This window comes from Pangasianodon hypophthalmus, chromosome 24, assembly GCF_027358585.1.
Source record: "Pangasianodon hypophthalmus isolate fPanHyp1 chromosome 24, fPanHyp1.pri, whole genome shotgun sequence".
NCBI classification, from domain to species: Eukaryota; Metazoa; Chordata; class Actinopteri; order Siluriformes; family Pangasiidae; genus Pangasianodon; species Pangasianodon hypophthalmus.
In genome coordinates, this window is record NC_069733.1 from 16,166,915 (window position 1) to 16,185,384 (window position 18,470).

The 18,470-nt window shown below is 37.9% G+C and overlaps 1 protein-coding gene across 1 annotated transcript in view; it reads left to right on the forward strand.

Annotated features, from left to right (window-relative positions):
* rtn4r (reticulon 4 receptor) overlaps nt 1-16,935 on the forward strand; it is a 69,090-nt gene extending 52,155 nt beyond the window's left edge. Inside the window, exon 2 of the mRNA XM_026931149.3 lies at nt 14,858-16,935. Coding sequence (XP_026786950.1) covers nt 14,858-16,245 — 1,388 coding nt within the window. The 3' untranslated portion in view covers nt 16,246-16,935. The remainder of the gene's footprint in view (nt 1-14,857) is intronic.
* Nucleotides 16,936-18,470: the final 1,535 nt, after the last annotated feature.

Here is an 18,470-nt window from a genome sequence, read left to right on the forward strand (position 1 = left end):
TTAGAGTGCAGAGTATAAATGTGTAAGGTTGAATTAAAGTCAAAGGTTTCCATTGAAAAATTGATACTGGCACCTTTCTTTTTATATAAAGATTGCTACTGTGATGTGCCTCCCCTCCATTTGAAATATGGAGAAATTTCACAGAGAGGGAGAGAGAGAGAGAGAGAGAGAGAGAGAGATCTCAGATATCTTTTTGGATGGCAGCTCTGGTAATATTATCAGCCACACGCTGACATTTACCTCTGATGATGTGCACCAGCAAGAGCAGGTCAGTTAGAAAATGATCTAGTAGCCTTTTTCCATTTTAGATCTCAGAAGCACATCATTTCAGGTCTGTAAACCTTCGCTCAAGCCAATCTGTGATACAATTCAATGAGCCGTACTGTAATTCAGCTACTGAAACATGAGACGTTTTCACACCGGCTCAGGGACAGTGCCAGTGTATGGAAAGACATATGAGGACTGATTCAAAGACTTGAGAACAAAGCTGTCTGGCCCACAAGCCAGCCAACACACACACACACATGCATAAACACAGCAACATCAGACCAGTAATTCAGCAGGAATGATGGAGAGGCTCTCAGATCATACAGCACTGAGTCATTACTTCCCATTTCCCTTTTATTCTGGGGTAATGCATTTTTCTACCCTCAAGGCTGGCAAACCCACCAACTCCAAATTGAATTTTATTGCTAATAAAAGCTCTGGGAAAACGGTGAAACAGTTAGTCAATCTATCAGAATGGGAGGAACATCTTTTTAATAGTTTGGATAACAGCATGATGATTGATTCGCTTTGCAATTAAGGACAACGTCAAAACAAGGCCTTTGCTTAAAACTCAAGTTCACTTTAGCCACTGACATGCACATGGCGAAATTTATAAAATGTAAAATGATGTAAAAGTAGAGCAGGGCTAATGCTGCATCTGAATAGAGGTTGTATCTTGTAATTCCTGACCTCTGACCAGGAAAAACATAAAAAAAACACCCACTTGAATCATTCCTATTTCCCAATTCCTATTTGAGAGCTCAGGATAGTCTCCTCAACTCTGAGTTCAGCAAGTGACATCAAATCAGCATGGCTTCTCACAGCACCAGCAGTAAACAAAGCAGCAATTCTTACCTTTAAATGAGTTATACTGTATATACAAGTATTAACTTTAGATCGATCAACATATTCACTTGTTAAATCTATAATACTGACTATACAGTTCACTGTGTTTGAGGAGGAAAATATACATCACTCTTCACATTTAACTAGAGGTTTCATTTATAGTTACATTTAATGTTGTTAAACAAAATTCCTGTTATCACTTATGTTATAGCATCTATAAAAAGTATTTTGATCACCAACTTCTCTTTTGTCTCACTCTTGAAGTTAATAGGATAAAAAACACAGCTCGTCATGTGAAAAGCTGAGAAGTCGGAACGCATAAACCCCTTCACCATTTCAAAAATCCGTTTATGTGGAATTCCAGCGTACGAGTCCCTGTGTAAGTTGTTACTATAGAAACGATAACGTATTAGAATGAGCACATTTATTATAATTGAGTAATTTGCAGCTGTAACTACTGTCAGAGCTGCTGTTGTAGAAAATTAATCAACACCTTCTGACGAGTTGGAATCGAGAACTTGTTTTGTGGACGTCCCACAACTATAAACGAATAAACAGTATGACATAGAATTTTTTTTTTAATAAATAATAAACAGAATCGTTGTCAAATTGCTGGGGTATAGGCAAAATAAATCATCTCAGGATGTGCTTTTATGGGAAAATAATCAACTTCCAGGTGGTAACAGTAACTCCACTTCATATCAGGCTCCATCACGGCCTTTTCCGGTAACAGCATGTCCCCAAGTGTTTTCTTCCTTACTTATGCAATGTATCATGTGGATTTTTTTTTTTTTTACTACAACCCACAACAAAAGCTTAGCATGAGATTCTTTGTAATTAGCAGACTGGAGCAACCAAATTTCAGGCGCTATTAATATGTGATTAATTTTGCAGGCTCTAAATGAAACATTTAGCAGTGTGGTTCCAGTTCATGGCTTAAACTATGCAATATTTCTTTCCTCTCATGAGGCATATAAAGAAAACATTCAGCCTCTCTTTTGATGGCTTCTGCCATTTTCACCTCGCCTTCTGTTTATGTTGTCTATGTTACTGCACTTTGCATCATCCTCTAAGCATAGGGAGGTGGTATATCAACAACTAAACCTACACATGGTGAAACACTACCCGTATTGTTTATATGGGGCAATTTTGGATAAATACCCAGAGAACTGTACATTTGTATACAAAATGCAGACTCATTAAAGTGTTTTAGATCAGTCTGAAGTCCTCAATTTAGGGATTTTCTCAAAGGAAATTATCAGTTGTCTGTTGAAGGGCACTCATGACCTCCTCACATTTCAGGTCGATTCTTACTGTTACGTCAATAACATTTGAGTGGAACACGCACAGGTTAGCATCACCACTGAAATATTAATGAGGGAGGCAAAAAGTGCCTACGGTAGTCATGAAAACTTGATTCCGCAGTGGATGAACTCTGCTGAGGGAGAGACAAAGCTATAACAGACACCGGATGTCACGTTAAAATCATAGCTTTACAGAGACAGGCAGATTTGCAGCATGCTTTGCAAGTGATTATGATTGTATAATGTAGAGCTGAATGGAAATCATTTTCCACAAGACGTTCAGGAAAAGATGCATAACTGACAAACCTCGACCACCTACTGAATATAATCAGAGTGGGACAACTGCACGGAATGCAAAACAGCTCAAAATTACCAACAGCTGTCTACTTAATCACTTATCTAAACTAATTCAAGGTTTTTACTCCTTTTACTCAGCTGATACTTACTCAAGAATACATTTTTTAGTAAATTGGACAGATTTAAATCTAATCTGAATATATTGTTCACACACCATTTGCTTCATTTGCATTGATTCATGTTGTCAGATGCTTTTAGCCGACGTGACTTACAACTGAGGGGAAAAAATATAATCAGGAAACAGATGAGCTGTTAAGATGAGAGTTAAGGGATTTATTTAAAAGCACAATACAAGAATGGACAAATAATAAATTCATTAGCTAGCTCCCAAGGCAAGTAAAAGCTTGTGTGTCTTGCCCAGTCCCACGGAAACACAACGCGTACTAACACAGTTAGGAGCTAATGTTAAGTGCATTAATACAGACTAAGAGTAACAAATGTGTATCTGATTATTATCTAATTTAACAAAGTTTCTAATGTACCATATCATGTTTGCAGCTAGTTATGACCTGTTTGGCTAACGTCTCAACATACATGCATGTTTCTTGTACTAAAAAGATCGTTTGTCATCTGTGGACACTGATTAATCCGTCTAGTGAAAAATGTTCTACTGACAGCCAGATCGCATCTCAGCATGTGTGTGTAGTGCAGCAGGTGGTGGAATTAGGAACGAGTAGCGTGCGCTATAGTTACTGCACCAAAATGCTGAACCACATGAAATTTAAACATAGCAACATACTAACTGAAAACTTTATTTTGCAAGAATCAATAAGGAGTAGTTGTTTTTTTTCTTTTTGTGATTGCTGAGCCTATTTGTTCAACTACTTGTACACAGTGACACTGTTTAGTGTCTGTAACTGTAATCTGAAACTGTTTAGTGTTTCAAATATCTGTATATGTATTTAGATTTGAACCCAAAGTGGGTTTTAGAAATTAAATTTAAAACACTGTCACACTGACCAGCAAGTTACTAAGGATGAAGGAATAAACTCTGTAAAGTTTATACATCACACAGATACTAGTCCATCACACAGCATTTATTCACACTTATATATGCAGACCAGTAGTTTCAAAGTTTCAAAGCTATGATTGGTCAAGCTCTGTTTAGCAGAGTGTTTTTTTTGGGTGGTTAACGGTCCTAACTTTCTAAGGTGGCTCCATTTTGAACTTAAAACATATAGAAACTTTAAGAGTTCTATGAGATGGGTAAACTGAAGAGCCTTACATGGTGCTAGACAAAACCAGGTGTTTAATGTTTAGGAGTGGGCCAATTATATTAGATTTCCATGACGCATTCTACAAACTGACTCAGACTTTGAAACCTTTGAACTTTACTGTACTTCCTTTTCCGTACTTCGTTCAAGACTTCCTTGAAGACTTCATTGTCAGTGTGGTGTTTTGTCTGTGCTGCAGCTTGATCCCTATCATCTAACGAGCCATGTATGCACAGCTCTTCCTCACCCACTTCATCATGGGTGTTAAATATTGGCAGCTGACAGCTCCACACTCTACTGCTCGGCTACTTTGCGCTGCAGTTGATTGAAATGTGATACGCAGTTGTTTTAGCTCCTGATGCTGAGTACAAGAAGACAGACGCCAGCATGAAGGGTTTTGCGGTCTATGGCCAGCATTGCAAATGATTCAGAGGAGATAATGCATTAAAATGAGACGTTCTCATTGTTTCTGAGTAAAACACAGACACGATGTCATGGGTATCACTAGCATTATAACCAGAATGTCTTCGTAAATGATGTGGTTGGATTTCACAGCAAATTGTGCAAAAGTAGGAATTAGTAAATACATTTATATTGCTCTGAGACATCTATTTGGATGAATATTTTAAGAGCCACCTCAGTGGGTGACTTAACAGATGCTCTCTTTGCAGTACTTGTTCTAAGCAGGACATGCTTTAACTTGCGATAATAAGCACCACAAAGGCTAATTGCATTTCAGGCTATGTAATTTACAAACATACATATGCTCCATCGTGTTCCTCAAACCACTTGATCACACTAAACTGAATTAGTGTGCCTATTTGCTAATCCAAGATCTCATTATGTTTGGCACCTACAGGAAGTCAATCTGCAGAAGTTGGGAGGTGTCCAATGTCTACCTTGACTTGTAGGGAAATGAATTATTTATATAGTGATGAAAGTACCACATTTGGCACTCAGTTGAAGTGTCATTAAGAAAATGGGAAGCACTGCAAGTTTCTACTGTTTTGATGGGTTTGGTTTGAATTCTGCTGTTTGCTTTTGTGGATGCATTTTGGCAGGACACCACAATTCACAGCTTCAGGGTCCACGCTTCAATCCCGAGCTCAGGATACCGTCTGTGTGGAGATTTGCATGCACTCCCCATGGTCATGTGGGTTTCCTACAGGTTCTCTGGTTTCCACCCTCCTCTGAGGTGGACAGGTGACTCAGATTTGCACCTCAGTGGGAATGAGTGTGTGGATAGTGCCCTTTGATGGACTAGCATCCCATCCAGGATGCCTTCCCACCTCACTCCCATTGTTCCTGGGATAGACTCCACAACCGTCCTGAAAAGAATAAAGTGTTTAATGAAGATGAACGATGATATATATTTAGGTTGAAAGACAAAGCCTGGTGCAGCGGTACCATTAAGGGGGCCAAGAATCGTCCAGGGTGTGGAGGTCTCTACCCTGTAAAGGGAAGCAAATTCCATCAAATCCCCCTGGGAGAGGTCTAAATCTTTGACAAATTGCTACATGAACCAAAGAACAGTTAAAGGCCAGTGGTAGCTCAGCAGTTAGGGTTCTGTGGGAGTCATGAGAAGGCTGTGAATTCAAAATTTTTATCCCATACCAGCCAGAATCTGCACCTGCTAAACTATCTCTGGCCTTTACCTGTTGTTGTCTTATTCAACCAGCAAATTTTTTTATATTTCTCTCATCTAGCCAGGGGCATTATTTGGAATTTTAGGCCCCCTTACAGGGTAGTAATCCCCTGCTATGGACCATTTCAATTTTCTAGGGTCTGCTTGGGCCCCTTTATGATATCTGTGCACCCAGATTTATGTCTTTCAACCTAAACTTATATATCATCATTCATTATCAGTAAGGGGGCCCAAAATTCCAACTAATGCCCCAATTTCTGTGGTAGTAACCAGAAAGTGGAGTTTAAGCCAGGCTCAGATCTGTGCTTGGACTACCTCCTCAGTTGTACATCACTAGCTAAAAGCATTTGCCAAATAAATAAACCTGAATGGACCTTAGACATTTCTATAATAAACCCACTTTAATGTGGCATGTACATTCCTGCTTGGTTCACTGACCTGCTAAATGATGAAAACACTGCCCCAGATTCAGGTGTTTACCACAGGCTTTCAATATTGTTTTCTTTCAGGATTTGATCTGCTTTTTGTACCACCCGGTTTCCTGACAAAAAGTCAGTTTCCTTTGAGACCTTTTAGGCGTCTGTAAAAAAAAAAAATAAAAATAATAAATCATATAGAAAGATCAAGTCCAACAGAAACACAAGTGGTAGTGTCTAGACTAGATTATTAGTACACAGCATTTCTGAACAAGCATTACATTTTTCACTTATTACAAAATCAGTAGTTTGGAAAATACATGGGCCAATTCAATTTATTTTCATTTTTCTCTTCTCCCTTGACAAAAAAAGAAATACTTCTTATAGCAGAACAAGTCTTCGCCTAAGCGTTTTGTTAGCATGTATTAGAAATGGCTAAACAGCATTGTACATTATTTTCCCTATTTCTTTATTTTCAGCAGCATAAGAGCTAAATAAAATGAAGATTTATATCCCATAACAATTTGTATCACAAGATGCAAAGCTGGAAAATCAATGATTATTGTAGTTTATTGCCTCATTGTGGCTTTTATGGTGCAAATGCAGTAATGTGCTATGGAACAATGCGAGAAGTTTGCAGTGTTCCTCAACTGGATCATTAGTGCTGGAGCTGCTCTTATTTTTCACTACTGCAATGCTCTTTAGCATGCCATTTTGTCAATTCATTTTAATTCATTCACCATGTACTCAGCTTACATTTTCTTTTTTAATAGGGTGACTTTAGGGTCAGCATGGGGAACCTGCATTGTCACCAATAACATGATACAAAATCCAGAAACAAATAGAACTGTGGCCAAAAAAAGAAGAATAAACTGTCATATTTTGCAATATTGAGGTGACAGCATGATTCGTATAACAAATGGGGGAAATCAATCATGCCTTTAGGCAAGAACCTTTGGCAAGGGCATATAAGCCAAAGTCTAAGTGCGGTGTGCATTCGCATAGTTATGATTTGTACCCGCTATTTGTGAAGCACATATTTGTGATTTGTTTTAATATGAGCGCCCATGGCAGGAGTCTCTAGAGCTATGCTCTGTCTTTGCACTGCAGTTTCATATGTCACTAAATCAGTTGCTTGACTTGGCAACAGCTCTTAGAACAGTTACCGTGTACAATAGACTCTGGCAGCAACGAATAGGTTCGAGACCAACCCTGAGGCAGTGAATTTCATTCAAGTTTGACTTATGACCAGCACCCCATGAGCCAGATGGCAAATCCAGCTAGAAGTTACACAAATAATGCTACTAGTCAAGTCAGTTTTATAACCAGTGCCATTTTATGCCACTTTATTTCTCATTCTGTGCACTCCGTCGTCTCTATATCTGCTATGTGCTGTTCCTCGCAAAAAAGAGTTGCTGAAAAACAACTTTTGCATACACACAGACAGGGAGATGGAGGGCGGAGTCTGGACTGAGCATGGAATCAGAACAAAAGGAAGCTTTAAGGAAAGTTGGTATAAATGGGTTCACATGGTTAAGCACTCCCTCTCTTTAAAAGAAAAAAAAACCATAAAAAATAAGGCTAAATTTTTGGTAACTATATTGTCTATTTGCTGTTAGCAAATGGCTTAAAGTGGATTATTTTTGCAACCAAGAACAACAGCACCACCAATGGTCATAAATAAAAATACACAGAATGGCAGGAAGTAGAGAATTTTTAGATCCCTTTAGTAAATTTATTACAAAACAACAACAAAGCAAGCAGTCATTAACGACTGTCCTTCACTCGATATGGGTCTCCAGCTCACACCTGCTCGTTATACTAGTTGAGAGCAGGTTCACTCAACTCACCTCCAGTGGGTAAAGTCTGACTGACCTGTGCTTCTGTGAGCCAGTGCTTCAAATGGTCAACCACTGATTTTCTTTGTCCCTGGTTTTCAATTGTCTTGGTGATATTTACAGTAATAAAAATGAGTTATTCCGTCCGTAACCGTTTCCTTCACGTCTATTTACCGACTCCTCACTACCATTGCTTCATTTTGTTTGCATTCTTGATAGAAATTATAGAATTTTGTAAATATGAAAATAGTTAATTTATGGTACCATGATCAAAGTCTTTCTATACTATAAGAAAAAAGTTCTAATCTATAATTTTCTATTCAGATAATTCTATTCTATTCTAAAAGTCTTAAAAAATCTTTTTTCTTCATTGAATCGAATTTGTAACAATGGATCAATTAATATGAAATATATATCTATATCTATCTATATCTATCTATCTATCTATCTATATATCTATCTATCTATATATATCTATATATATATATATATATATATATATATATATATATATATATATATATGCACACACACACACACACACACACACATATATATATATATATATATATATATATATATATATATATATATATATATATATATATATATATATATATATATCCTACTAATTAGTTAGCTGTGCTTTATTTTTAATGTGTTAGAATTCCTATTAATTTTACTTGACATAATGTGGTCATCTGTCCTATAGACTCCAAATGTACTTCCTTTGTGTCCATGTTATGGCATTTCGCTTGCCATTTCCAATTCCAGGAATTTGTGTTATCTTATAAGAATCCGTGCACAGTATTTATCTTTATCTTAGCAGCGTGCCCACCTGAGTGACATTTCAAATCCCTTCACTGGTCAGATTCAGGGCATCCCTTGTGTCTGTAATGCCATTTACTTTACAAGTATTTGGAGCACACATGCACGTGTTTCATTCTTTTCCCCCGGTTATGTTGATTCCCTATGACCCGTGAGTCTCTGTTATTCATGAGCAATCTGCTTGGCTGGAACAATGAGGGGCAGCAGGCAGAAACAAATGCTCGCAGAGTCACTTGTTTTTCTGCTTGGTGTTAGCAGGACTAACGTCTATTCCAAAGAGCATTCTCCTGAAATCATTTCAATTACTCACTCTGTCTCTCAATTATTAACCCTTTTCTTCCATCAAGACCAAAATGGACAATATTAAAAATTTTATGATCTCAAAAAAGGAATAAGAATCACTTAGTTTTAAACTGCTTAACTGGAAATCTCTTTTAAGCATTTATCAGAACATTATTTTCTGTTTCGCTCATACTGTCTCTCTTTTTATCTGGCCGAATCCCTCCTTGTTCTGTTTCTCAGCAGCCAGATCTGGTACATGTGCACAAATAAGATGCATGGGGAGGTGGGTTTTCATTTTCCTATCAGCATAGAAATCCATATCTAGGTAATTAAATCAGCGGGGTAAATTATATTTACACATTCAAGATTGTGGTTTTTTTTTTTGGTTTAAGTAGTTTGTCTTCTTACTGGGATAATGGAAATATTGCTCACAGTTAGTTATACTTCTGCTTCTCTGCTCTATTCTATTCTAAATGTCTTCAAAAATCTTTTTTCTTCATTGAATCGAATTTGTAATTTGATATCCAAGTGATGTGTATCCATGTGTGTGTGTATATATATATATATATATATATATATATATATATATATATATATATATATCTATATATATATCACACATTGCTCACATAATATAATGCTCAGAGTTGGTCATACGTCTGCTTTGTGTACTTGTAACTCACTTTAATAATAATAATAATAATAAAGATGGATAAAATACATACAAAATAAATAATAAATAAGTAAAATAAACATAGATAGATAGATAGATAGAGTGAGTTTGTAGAGGTTTGATTAACTCCACAGGGGCTAAGTCGGTTGATGTTCTAACACCACCCTGACTTGTGTTAATTTAGCGTTAATTTTTTCACGTGTCGAATTCAGACGTGCAACTCGTCTGCGGTGTACGCTGCTGACGGGTATAACGCTGAAAGTGTCAAATCAACAGTGGTGGTGTACAGACATGCTAATTTTAAACTCTCACCCCTTGTCTTGTATGCTCATGAGTGTGAAAGAAATATACAGTGACGTCTGGTTTTATTTATATACAGTATATATATAAATATATGTGTGTGTGTGTGTGTGTGTGTGTAGTGGATTGGGTGCTATTGGGTGTCATATGGCTTTAAGGTCATGTAGCTTTAACATTTGTTGTTAGCTATATGGTGCTTTAACAAAATTTGAGTTGTATGTCTAACAACATCCTCTTCATATTGTTTAATGGTCATATGCCTTAACATGGGGCTTTAGTCATATGGGTTTAATGTGATGTTCGGGTCATATTGGATTATAGTCAAATAGATTAAACATATCACTTTGGCCATATAGTTTTATGGTCATATGCCTTTAGCACTTTAGTTTCACGGCCAAGCATTATGTTCATGGTTTCATGGCCAAGCATTATGTTCTGCGTTATGTTCATCTGGTGTTTGGGTCACATGGTTTTATGGTCAGATTTTACAACATGATAGTTGAATCCTATGACTTCATAGTCATATTGATTAAGCATAACATTTAGTCATATAGTTTTACCATGACATTTTAGTCATGTGTTTATATGGAAAATTGGCTTTAATATGATATTTTGTTCATATTACTTAATGGTTATATGGCATTAACATGACATTTTAGTAATATACAATAATGCTTGGGTCATATGGCTTTATGGTCATGTAGATTAAACCTAACAATTTGGTGATCTCGAGATTTATGGTCATGTGACTTTAACATGACATTTTAGTCATGTAATTTTATGGTCAAGTGGCTTTAACATAATGTTATGTTTGTATGGAATCAACATTGGAGTATGTGACCTCATAATCATATTGATTGATTGATTGATATTGATTAAACAAAACATTTGGGCATATAATTTTACCATGGCATATGATTTTATGATCATTTGGCTTTAATATAATGTTTGGATCATATTGCTTTATGGTCAGGTGGTTTTAACATAACATTTGGATTATATGATTTCATAGTAATATAGATTCAATTTTGGTCATATAGTTTTATGTTCATATTACTTTAAAGGTGCATTAGTTAAGATTAGTCTTTTTTAATATTTAGGTGAGTTTGACATTTGAATTTGAATTTTCCACAATTTGAATACACTTATGCTTAGGCCACTGCTTAAACCTTTATATTTGATCATGTTTTTCATATCTTCCAGGGTATTTGTACAAGTAAGGAATAAAACAAAACGACTATTGCACTTTAATATGACATTTTAGTAATATGGCTTTACGGTTTACTGCTTTAACATTTTGTTTGGGTCACATGATTTTATGGTTAGACTTTTTATCATGACAGTAGAGTCATATGGCTTGAGTCATATCCCAGGATGTGTCATGCATATAATAATTATACGTTTTGACTGAGTGATTATAATCTGAATAGTAGCAGCTAGCATATCTTACTAATGTTCAAGCAAAGGTTCTACTCTAACCATCTATTAGAAGCAATCAACCATAGCAAACTCAGTGGTTTCTCAGGTCGCTACATTTTAGCCCATTATGACTCATCTGCAAGCCTTTATTCATTCCCAACATGATCAATAACTCCCCGAGTCCCACAGGGCATGTATTGTCCCCCTCTCGACATGCCCCCGGTGGCACCAGGACAATAGTGGTTAGAAAATGGGCAGGCCATGTGCTGTGCTCATGTGGAGGAGATAAACTTGGAAATGTCTCTGTATTCACCCCGTGTTCTGTAGGGACACATGCAAATGAACACGGCGGCAAGGATTGCCACACTTCACTGCTCAAAGTCAACAAGATCCCTCCCTCCCTCTTTCTCATTGTCTCTCCCCTTCTGCACTCACAGTTATCTCAAGTGCCTGCTCTGTAGTGTTCCTCTTTTTGTTGTCCTCACAAATAATTTAATTAGACACCAGAGAAGTGTTTTTGATTTTTTTTTGTCCTGGTTCATCTGTGGTGTGGTGCTCGTCTCTCTGAATTTCTTTTATCAGGATGAGTGTTTTTTTCAGAGAGAGAGAGAACGGCAATCAATGCATTTCATGCAAAGCCGAGTGCTGGTGTTCAGCTTCCCCTGTAATGAGTCAGAGAGGTCCTCGTCATGCTAAGAGGCATCCTAATATTCTTCTCACTTGAGAATACTGCCTCACTCTTCCGCAGTGTGAAATCCGTGAGCTGCGGAATTAGAAAAAAAAAGATAGTCATTATGCATTGTGCTTTCTGTAATTAGAGAAATACTTGAAAGGCAATTCAAAGGGTTTTTCAGTACCAAACAGCTGTCAAGGATGTTATTCTGTACAGCAATTACATTATTAGATGCAGGCTTTAATGTTTAAAGGCTCTAGAACTATTCTGAGTTACAGGTACTAATTTTTATTAGTCAACCAGTAATTCGAAAAAGTAGTTGACTAATTGTCTTTTCCATAGTTAAAGCAAAAAAGGTTTCGAGACATCACTATTTTAGGGTGTTTCATTTGTGCAGCAAAGAACATATTACACCAATTAGTCATATTACAACAATTCCTGAATTGCACCTGTGTGGACGAGAAATACTTGAAAGGCTGAAATTGTTGATTCTGATGCTGAGAGTATGACAAGGAAACACCTTATAGCTTAATGATGGATGGAGGATGCAATATCTACAACAGTGTCCGAGAGGTTTTTCCACCATGCTCAATTCCGGCCTCAGTAGCATCCAAAAATGTTCTGGATCGGCCCCTTTGAGCTGCCACGTGCCTCTCATGTAACTCTAAACTAGGTGAGAGGGATTGGATAGTGATTTGCAACCCGTGGCTCCGACAGTGCAAGGGAATTTATTTTACATTTTATTTAGCATTAAAGAACAACAAAAATAACTATTAGAGGAATTCATTCAGGAGAGGACGGGAATGAGATGTAAAAAACCCCTGTGCATACATTTGCACTTAATGCAGTGTGACATCAAAGTGTTAATGGTCTATTAAATCAAATAAAAAAAAATTCCCCAGGATAGTCTTGTTCAGTTGGTTGTAGAATTGGCTTGATCTACTCAAAAATATTTTCAGACTAACAAAAGACAGTCAGCTTGCTTTCTTTACTGTCTGCCTTACTGTTTTTTAGTTGACAGCTAGTGCCAACTAGTGAATGTATTAGTCGACTAGTCTATGCAACCCCTATCCTGAGTTTGAAAGATGAGGGTAAAAGGAGAAAGGATGGTGATGGGGATCAGAGAAGAGAGAAGTGGATAGGAGGAAAACAGGATGAAATATAAAAGGAACATTTGGCTGATGTCAGTCAAATGGCCTTTTATGATCAAGGGTAACTAACCATAAAGGGTATGGACATGTGATCATCCAGGAGACCAGACGGTACTCTAAAATAATTGGAGGACAGTGGATGACATTTCAAGAAACTACATTAAAACTAACTAGATGAAAGGCAAGAGAGGCTGCATGCAGGTTAGCACAAGTGGCCAAGGCAAAGAGAAAAGGGAGCTTTGAAAGCAAATCTTGGCTATGCTTTGTGTAAGGGTGTGCATAGTCTGCTAATGACTAGCGGATAAAAAAGTAGGCCTGATGGATTCATGAAGCCTAACGCAGAACAGCCTGGCAATAGAATATTTTTATCCGCTGCGAAGCAGAAAGAGTGAAAGTCTGACAGCTTTCCGGCAGTGGAGGCTGATGGGAGAGGGGATGAGGGAGCGAAAGGAGAGAAAGAGGGAAAGAGAGAAGACAGGTTTTGAGGGAAAGTGTAGCACAGGATTGCTGTCAAGCCTCAAGCAAGCTCCATTTAACAAGCTGCAGGATGGAGGGACAGACACAGAGATGAGCTGAGGGCTGGAAAGATGCTAGAAACGTGGCCATGCTTCTATCTCTATTCAACACATTGTACTTTTCTGCCCATTAGCTGATATGAAGGAAAGTCATCTTTTTTTTCCTTGGTCTGTGTATAATAGGGTAGCAAAATGCATTTTCATGGCATTTAAAACATTTTATTCTGTAAACATTCATATTTCCATGTCTTTCTGTTCATTCCTCCTTAATATAAAATGCCAGATGGAACCTACAAAATTTCCTGGTTACCTAGCGTCTAACTCCTAGCTGGTATTGCAGAAATTCAGAATTTGTTAATACATAGACCACACAGATTATTAGGTCTTATCTTAATACAGCACTCCAAAACCTCATCATCATCAGGGGATTTATATCTAACATCCCTGACCAATCCAGCCACAAAGTCATGAGGAGACCCATCAAAGCACTCATCATTCCTTGGACAGACTAAAATGTCAAACCTTCTGCCATGCAGGAATCTGATTAGTTCCACTGCTCCTCCTAGTGCCAGCTAATTTTGTGCCAGGCCCACTTCCGTGATTAATTTATCAGCACTCACAATTGCCTGGGTCCTCATGGTTGCACTGGCTGATAGATGGGAATGGTCCCAAGGCGAAGATATCTGCTGGTAGTGCTTTTCTAACTGGAACGTTACAGCCGGCAATTTTAGAGGTGTTGTGCTGTGAAGCAGATAATTGTAACAAATTTGAAGGCTGTTACCAAATCCAAATCTGGATAAACAGGCTAATGTAGAGGGGAAGTTGATTTGAACATTTTGAAACATTTATGATCTCATTGCCTAAAATTGTTTTCTGGAATACAGGACTTACACAAGATTTACCCCCTGTGAATTGGTTTCCATTTTTTTTTGTAATAAAGCATCAGTTTGTTCTCACCTTAAAGGTTTTATTTAGAGTTGTTTCCCTATCAGAGAGGGTTTCAAGTAGCATCCCATCAGGAAGCTTACCTATGCAAAGAACCCTTGATGTACATTGTACATGTACACAAACATGAAATGATAACTAATATGCACATACTGACCCATTGTTCTTTGTCCTCTTTCCACAGGAGGCCGACTCTTCTGCCTGGTGCTATGGCTGAATGTTGTGCCAGTGTTGAATGGCTGCCCAGCAAAGTGTGTATGCTACAGTGAGCCGAGACCAACCGTGGCCTGTCAGCAGCAAGGCCTGTTCTCTATTCCTACCGAAATCCCTGTCCGTAGCCAGCGGATATTCCTCCAGAGCAACAAACTCACAGTGGTCCGTTCCACCAGCTTTAGCTCCGTGCATAACCTCACTGTCCTCTGGATGTACTCGAACAACATCAGCCACATTGAGTCTGGGGCCTTCTATGGCCTAGAGAGACTGGAAGAACTGGATATCGGTGACAACAGTAACCTTCGGATCATCAGTCCCTCTGCCTTTCGAGGTCTGACCAAGCTGCACACTTTGCACCTGCACAGGTGCGGACTGTCTGAACTTCCTATCGGGGTGTTTCGCGGACTCTACTCACTTCAGTACCTGTATTTACAGGACAACAACCTTCTAGCCCTGCACGATGACACTTTTGTGGATCTGGCCAACCTTACCTACCTGTTCCTGCACAACAACAAGATCAAGGTGGTGACGGACCACATGCTGAGAGGGTTGATCCACTTAGACCGTTTGCTCCTGCATCAAAACCGTATTGTTCATGTACAGCAGCGGGCTTTCAATGACCTCGGAAAGCTGACTACCTTGTTTCTGTTTTACAACAATCTCACTATGTTGAGTGGTGAGACGATGGAACCATTGGTGTCGCTCCAGTATTTACGTCTCAACGGGAACCAGTGGATTTGTGACTGCCGAGCCAGGCCTCTGTGGGATTGGTTCAAACGCTTCAAAGGTTCCAGCTCTGATCTTGAATGCCACCTTCCAGTCACTCTTGTGGGGAAGGACCTGAAACGACTTAAAAGCAATGACCTGGAAGGATGTATTGAGACTAACCCTCACTCTGGAAAGTTCCTGTCCTTTGATGACCCCATGGGAGAGAGTATTCCAAGATGCTGTCTGTCAGATAACGACAAATCCTCCATCATTTCCAGCAAGACTCTACCTGACCCCTCATCTTACAACAGCCGCCAAATTACAAACAACCCCCAGAAGGAGAAGGAGAACATTTCGAAGACAAAGGTCCTAGAAACAGAACGGATAAAGAACGAGACTCGCAGCAAGCAAGGAGTAAGTCTCAATGATGGGCCATTGGCAACCCTTTCCAATAACCTAGATCAGTCCCTGGACAAACTCAACCCAGACCTGTTGGATATGGAACCTTCAACAGCACCAGCTAAAAAGAAAAAAAAGTGCTCAAAAAAGCCCAAATCAGATCAGTCATGTCTGAAGGGCCATGGATCTACTCTTAGAGCATTGGGCCTTCTCTTTTTTCCCATGTTTTGGTTGTCCTTAACCATGTCTTAGTTTAAAGAGGACCAAATTCTCGGATCAGTTTTGCTCATGGCAATGGCACAAAAAAATACCTTTGGTAACCTAGAGTTACAGACAGAGACTGTAGAATGGGTTGCAAGGTTAACCTGCACGGTTGAGAATGAACAAATTCTAAAGCTAAAGACACATTTAAAGAAATGGATGCCTTTAAAAAACCCATATGATTCAATGTATATAAAAACTCAGTGCCCAAATGTTTGTTCTATGTAACTTTACATGTGCCGTGTTTAAGCAACACCGCAGAGAGAGTCCTCTTCCCCTTTACCTGCAAAAGCTTACACTGACCAGAAAGTGACTACCGAAAAATTCTGAAAAAAAAATGAAAGAGCTTAAAACAAAACCAGAGAGCCGAAAGCACACAAGAATGTCGAAAGTACAAGATGAAGATTTCCATTGCCAGTGTTATTCTTCAAAGAGTGATACATTTGTTCAATACTGTTATGTTTTTTTATGTTTATAAGTATTTCTGTAAAGATATAATGTTTATTTCTCCCTGAAACATGCAGCATTCTGTCTGCGTCACAACATGATTTTTACAGGTGGCGATTGTCAACGGAATGCTGTCTAACTGTTCACTGAGATTGCGATGGAATTATAGATATGCATTTTATTTTACTGGTGTACAAGCATAAATATATTACAAATAAAATATCTCATTTTGTATAGCGGCTTTTTATTATGCACTCTGTCACTGCACATATCACCTGCTGTCCAGCAAAAATAAGAAATGACAATGGTTTGCTGAATAATTACAAAACACGTCATTAGAAGCCCATATCATCAAATCGTCAAACCATGACAGACACAGCAGATCCATCTTCAAGGAAGTGAGAAAGAGAAGAACAAATGTTCATTTTATGTGTTTCATTATGTTTAGAATTAGGTTCATTAAAGGGCCCGGACAGAACTGCTAATGAAGTCATATACAAGTAACGTGCTGTTATAGGAAAATAATCAATGACGAGGTGGCATGATGTAGCCCAATACGAAATGGAGTTTCTGTTACCACCTTAGAGTTGATTATTTTCCAAGAATAGCAAGTCCTGTAGTGTTTTATTATACCACATCTAATTAATTTGTCAATGATTACAGTTTTTTTTTTTTAAATTTCTTAAAAAACTGACATCATACGTCACATAGTTAATGTTTTGGAATGTCTGCAAGACAAATTATTTCCTGTTTTCACTTACATTATAGCAGCTACAGTATAAAACTTTGTTTTTCACAAAATCCTCTATACTGAAACTGAAGACTCCTTACATAAATGTTAAATAAACATCTCCTAACAAAAAGTTTCATATCACCAATTATATGTTTTACTTTAATAAACAACAACACATAGACTTAACTGAGGTGCGTCCTCCATTCAAGTCCCTGTGTAAGCTGTTACTATAGAAATGATTAGAATGAGCACATTAATATAAATTACTGTCATTACTGTCAGGCTATTAAAGAAAATTAATCCCACACATTCTGAATTGAGAATCCAAAAGTGCTGTGTATAATGCATGTATAATTACCATGTGGATAAAGTCATGCAACATGCCTTTAATTTAAATTAACTCTCTGAAGTATGTTGAATTACTGTGCTATTTGAGCATCACATGCACGGCAATGTTTACACACCTACACCTATGCAACATGTGTCCCATTCTGTCCATCAAGAGCTGCAGTGCCTGTAGGTCCTCATTTCTAACTAGCTACCAACCAGCATCTAATTTAACTAATTAGGGTCTCTTTGATAATTAATTGAGCTCTTTGGTTGTAAAAAGATTGAAACCTCCAGTGAGTACCTAGATGTGAGGATGTTGGCTCTTTAACATTGAATTAAATGAAGAACCTCCATTCCCTGCAAACAAAATTGCTTGCACCTGGCACTCAAGGTCTTAAGTAACCATAATTATGACATTTATGTGAATTTATTTAGCATTATTTAGCACATATAATTTCTAGCATGCATAATGTCCAGTGCTCTTCATTTTTCGTCATTCTCTCAGCATGATATTACTAGTTATCACTAGTTCGAGAGATGTTATATTCAAGTGGACATTGGAGAGTTCATTTAATCAACAGAATTTCTACATAATTGAATAAAAAAATGCAATCAGTTTAACAATTGATGCACAGGTCAGAATTCCCACACATTAAAACTGCCTGTTTTCGAACTCTCGATCTCCTGATGATTAACTAAATAATAT